The following is a 4821-nucleotide window of genomic DNA, read 5'->3' as shown; positions in this document are numbered from 1 at the left end:
TTTCAATAACTTTTCATACTTTTTAATTCCACCTTCTTCATTAAAAAAAAGGTCATTTTTATAAGTTTGCCTTATTTACATAAGTGAACTAAACAGCGTGTTTGCCTCATTTTTCTCTATCAAATAGATGCCACCTTCAAAACTTCATCCGCAAAATGAGAATGAAAAGGAATGATTACGGTTTGATGAGGTTAAAATCGTTTTTGAATTGACGTGCTTTAGAGAATTATTAAGGATAGGTGAGGAGTATTGCATGTTCACATGGACATCCACATTCTTCATCCATTAGTTTTCACATTCATGTCAATGGAGCAAGTTAATTGGTATGAGAACCGTGAATAGAGTGGCTAGATTGATAAGTAAATTGAAGTTGGGTGATATGATTGTACAAAATTGAAAATTCATGACTTGGATGCATCTTTGTTTAAAGTTGAGTGACCCGCAATGCATTTAACCTCGTGAAAATAATACCCCGGGAGACACGTTTTTTCACATAAGTATGCTTGGATAGATGCCGCGCTTTATCTCATCTTTTCAGCGGAAACCGATTTTAACTCAAACTGGACAAAATTGGAGCAATTGACACCGGAAGAGGAGTCCAAAACCTCTCTATATAAATTCATCACAGTGATTTTGGATGTAACTATCAAATATTCAAAATTTCCCGCTTCATAATACGGGGCGAAAATGAGAGATTTCCAGCTACAAACACCGCAGCGGGATCAGATTCCTTCAAATCACCGATCAAAATCCAACTCTGATCTCAATAAAAAGCCTCAAAAGGTACTATTCAGCTCAATAAACCCTGATTTGTACTATATGTATGTGTATATATTTGCGATATGGATTGACAACTAATTATGAATAAATTAATAGTTTAATCAATACTCTGAATTTTCTGATGTAATACTTGTTTGTGCAGTTCCCGCGAAAGAACTTGAATAATGTCTTTAAGGCAGTTTCTGAAGAGGATCCTTTGGCTTTTCAATTTTCAAAGGAATTGATTGAATCGGTATCTGAAGTTTCTGATCATAATCCGTTCAATGAATCTGATGAGGTAATTCATAGTTCAATTTCACTTTGCTGAGTAAATTGACATTTTTAATTTGTTTCAGAGATTTAGAGCTTGTTTGGCTAAGCTTAAAAATTTTATTTAGAAGACTTAGAAGTAGATTTACTTATGAGTAAATAGTTTGTTTAAGATTAAATAATTTTTTTTCTTGGTGAAAGTTTTGAATATGTAAATTACTTTGGAGTTTTTACATAAATGTAAGGGCTTAAAATTACTTCTTTCTAAGCTAGCAAATGAATTTTATAATTTAATTTTATTTGTACGTTATTATTATTATTATTATTATTTATTTTTTTTTTTTTTTTTTCAGAACTTCCTTGTAAATCCAGTGGCTACACCTACAACAAAAACAGAAACAGTTGCTCTGACTGATCTCTCTCCATCGTCGTCCTCTTTGTTATCTACAATTACTTATGATAAAGACATAGCTAACAATGCCTCGAAAAACAAATGTGTAAATCCTGAAATCAACTCTGTCAAGAACATGGAATCTATTGAGGTGGATATAGTGATAAAGCATCTGAAAGATGCTAGAGTTCAGGTCTTGAATTCAAGTGATGTGAACTATTCAAAGAAGCTTCTAGACGCTCTGATAAATGTTGTCATTGAAGATTTCTATGGTGGTTTGTATGAAGAGAAGGACCGGCTAAATAAATTAGTTTTGAGCAAAGTTCGTGTGGTTTCCCTAAGTATTCTGGTTGGTATTCTTGCTGTTTCAGTATTTTTGTTCTCAAATTCTGGAGCAAAAGGCCTTCATAATGGACTGACACCAACTTGACACAATTTATCTCTTGGATGATTAGTACATCAAGTTTGAGTCTTTCTCCAATCACAGATGTATTTTCTTCCTGTCCTCTGATGATATGTCAATGAAGAAAAGAAGCTAAAAGCAAGTTTATTATATTGTTGAATCATTTCTAGTACTGCATACTATACAGTAGTTAGTAGTTGTTGCTGAACTTTTTATTGGTATTAAAGTCGTAATAATACATAATATTGGGATTTGTGTATAGATGCACATGCGTGATGCCACTTTATGTGTTAGAAATATATAGTTCTCGAATGATGATATATAGATGCTGAATTTCTCTGATTAGTTCATCAATTTTCTCTTGGATCATTTGTTAATATAGTGAAAGTGTGATGAATTTCTTTTCTGGACATTCTTGTGTTTGCCTTTTGCTTTCATGTAGACTAGGAAATATTCGAGGTAGGCAGTCATGTGTGTGTATAATTTTATATCCATGTCTAAGGTTAAAGGACTGATGACACATTCCTTGCCAGTGGATGACCATCTATCTATGTATGAGGATTTCCGGTAACTTAAATATTTTTGCAAAAGGATTGTTCTGGCCTTTTTAATGAAAATGGAAATTTTCTTTAGGCTGAAAAACAAATAAGTTATTGCATACAATTTGTGTGATCTCGAACTAGGCACTAAACTTTGTGGCCCTGGTATCTGAACCTTAACTAAATATTTTATCCACCCACTTTGCATCTTTTAAGGACTCTTCCCATACTTGAATGCTGGCCTGATTTGAAAGTTCAGTACATAAGATCAACAGCCGAGATGGTTGTTGCTAATACTCCCCCTATCATTGCCTACCCAACTCTTGATTTTCCAAATTTATTTCTTCTTTTAATATATTTGGATGACTTAAAAAGCAGCTCTGTTGCAATAGCAATGTCTGCTTGTTGCAGAGGATCTGCCTCTGGTATAGTACAGGATTAGAGTGCCTTGAAATGTTCATCTGATCATGCCTTACTCGAGATTTTTCTAACCATTAGATGATATGACTGCTCATATATTCTTTGTCCTAAGAAAATATTTTCCTTCCATATGTTGAGAAACATAAAGTTACCTCTCTGCTTGAGTGATCTATTAGCGACTCTAAAGGAAAAGTTTAAAATAGAACTAAGCATGTTAAAGCTATAACAATCTTTCGCATTTGGGTAAAAAACTAATTCTTTAATTATTTTCAAGGAATTAAGAAGATCCAGAAATATGCGTGCAATGGTCGGTGTACTATTAACATCCATTTTACTCATTGGTCTTCTTGAAAATTTTGAGTCACACTTGCATTAGGATCAGGAAGAGTCCTTAAAGACGAAATATGCATTATTTGTCAATTAATGCATGAACTGGCATCTACTTGAAGAGGAAGGATAAATGCTGATCGAAGAATTGGTGCAGGTATACAACACACTCCAAGCATCAGCAAGATTATCTGGTATGTCATACAGCATAGTCCAATTTTATCTTCTGCACAATTGTCAGTCTTATATGTGACATCTTATTGTGAAACTTAATATCTGCTTGCTGATCACTTGGAATGAATTTTCAACTTTCAAGTTTGGTACATTTGACTAGACATCTTTCCTCTTTAATATTATTCAGTCTTGTGTGGTCCATTCCTGTCCAGCACACGAAATACATCCACAGAATATTTATGCTTTTGATTTCAATTGTCCATGAGACGCATATACATCTTCAGAAAATTACGAACTCCATCAAATTCAAGAGAAAAATGCATTATTGTTTCCCAGCAGATTTGGTATCTGATTGATTGAGTTAATATGGTGGTTGAAGTGGTTCCATACACACTCCGGCAATTTGCTAACAGACTAACTATCTCATTTATTAATTATTTGGTAGTTAAAACGGTTCTATCATTTTCTCTGTGCTTTCTTTTTGCCTAAAAATTATTTTCTTTCTAATTTTAGTTTTAACTAGTTGGCTCACAGCTGAGGGACGAAACTGTACAGATTAACTCCTAATCCCTACTTGCAAAACCCATAAACATAAAAAAAACTTCATGATTTAGACGATGATATGAGATATATGTTTTTCCCCTCTCTTGTATTTTTTCAATATCCCATCAATAAAACTATTTATCTTAAGAATGCTTTTTGGTAAAAGCAAATTAGTGGTTTTGATTGTGTTTCAAAAGAGCAGAATAATAAAGGCAAAATTTTATGTCTGGATCTTGTCTAAGGTTGTAAGGCATATTGTTTGGTATGTGACATGTTGAAACACTTACTATATACGATCTCATGGATATGTTTTCTCTAATAAAAAGATCTAGTTCGATGTTGATTTCTGCATATTCTTCAAGTGTGCAAATCTTGTGACAATAGTATGTCTCTTTGATCTAACATTGGGCTTATAAAAGTAGACACGCAACACGTAATCAAATCATAATACTTTGTTATTGTTTACGTCAATCGTTGTGCACCGAAATCGCACTAGGCATCTCAAGAGCGTAGAATTTCAAAATCTTTTACCTTCTTTTTCCTGCCAAGAGTATCCTTATAGTAAAATACTGGAATCTTCCTTGTCTAGCAACGTGTATTATTGCCTTAGCAAAATGTACAACATTTTATCCAAAAATAAAGATTATTTCCAGTTATTTTCCATTATTATATAAAACCTCCCTCAGTTTTTACTGCTTTAATTACATTATGCTCTAATTTAGTTGTTTAATGGTGTCTCGTGGTAGGGGGCAATCCCTCTGTCAATGCCTGGAGTCTGTGTTCATATATTTTCTTGAACGTAAATTAATGAATTTATAAATATGTTGGTGAGATACATGGAACCATGATAATTTGGTAAGAATTTCGGATTAAGTCAATGATTTAATTAATTAAATTAATTAGGACATTTTTATAATCATACAGCCACTAATTTTATTTGATGTCATTAATCACTACTTTTAGTCAACTTATTTTTTCTTTGGATGATTGATGAT

General features: G+C 32.9%; 1 protein-coding gene across 1 annotated transcript; it reads left to right on the top strand.

Annotated features, from left to right (window-relative positions):
* Positions 1-549: 549 nt before the first annotated feature.
* On the top strand, positions 550-2084 carry LOC111392634. Its single transcript, XM_023018007.1, has 3 exons — positions 550-783; positions 923-1057; positions 1383-2084. The coding sequence occupies exons 1-3, from the start codon at positions 688-690 to the stop codon at positions 1848-1850; spliced, it is 699 nt and encodes a 232-aa protein (XP_022873775.1). The 5' UTR covers positions 550-687; the 3' UTR covers positions 1851-2084.
* The last annotated feature ends 2737 nt before the right edge of the window (positions 2085-4821 follow it).

Source organism: Olea europaea, unplaced genomic scaffold (genome assembly GCF_002742605.1).
Source record: "Olea europaea var. sylvestris unplaced genomic scaffold, O_europaea_v1 scaffold9488, whole genome shotgun sequence".
In the NCBI taxonomy this organism is placed as follows: domain Eukaryota; kingdom Viridiplantae; phylum Streptophyta; class Magnoliopsida; order Lamiales; family Oleaceae; genus Olea; species Olea europaea.
The sequence above is the reverse complement of the archived record's forward strand: the minus strand, read 5'-3'. Positions and strand labels throughout refer to the sequence as shown.

Bases quoted from the DNA above. Each gene is read 5' to 3' on its own strand.
- LOC111392634 (XM_023018007.1), top strand. From the start codon at position 688: ATGAGAGATTTCCAGCTACAAACACCGCAGCGGGATCAGATTCCTTCA. The intron at 784-922 runs GTACTATTCAGC...TTGTTTGTGCAG, and splicing joins TCAATAAAAAGCCTCAAAAG to TTCCCGCGAAAGAACTTGAA. The intron at 1,058-1,382 runs GTAATTCATAGT...TTTTTTTTTCAG, and splicing joins CGTTCAATGAATCTGATGAG to AACTTCCTTGTAAATCCAGT.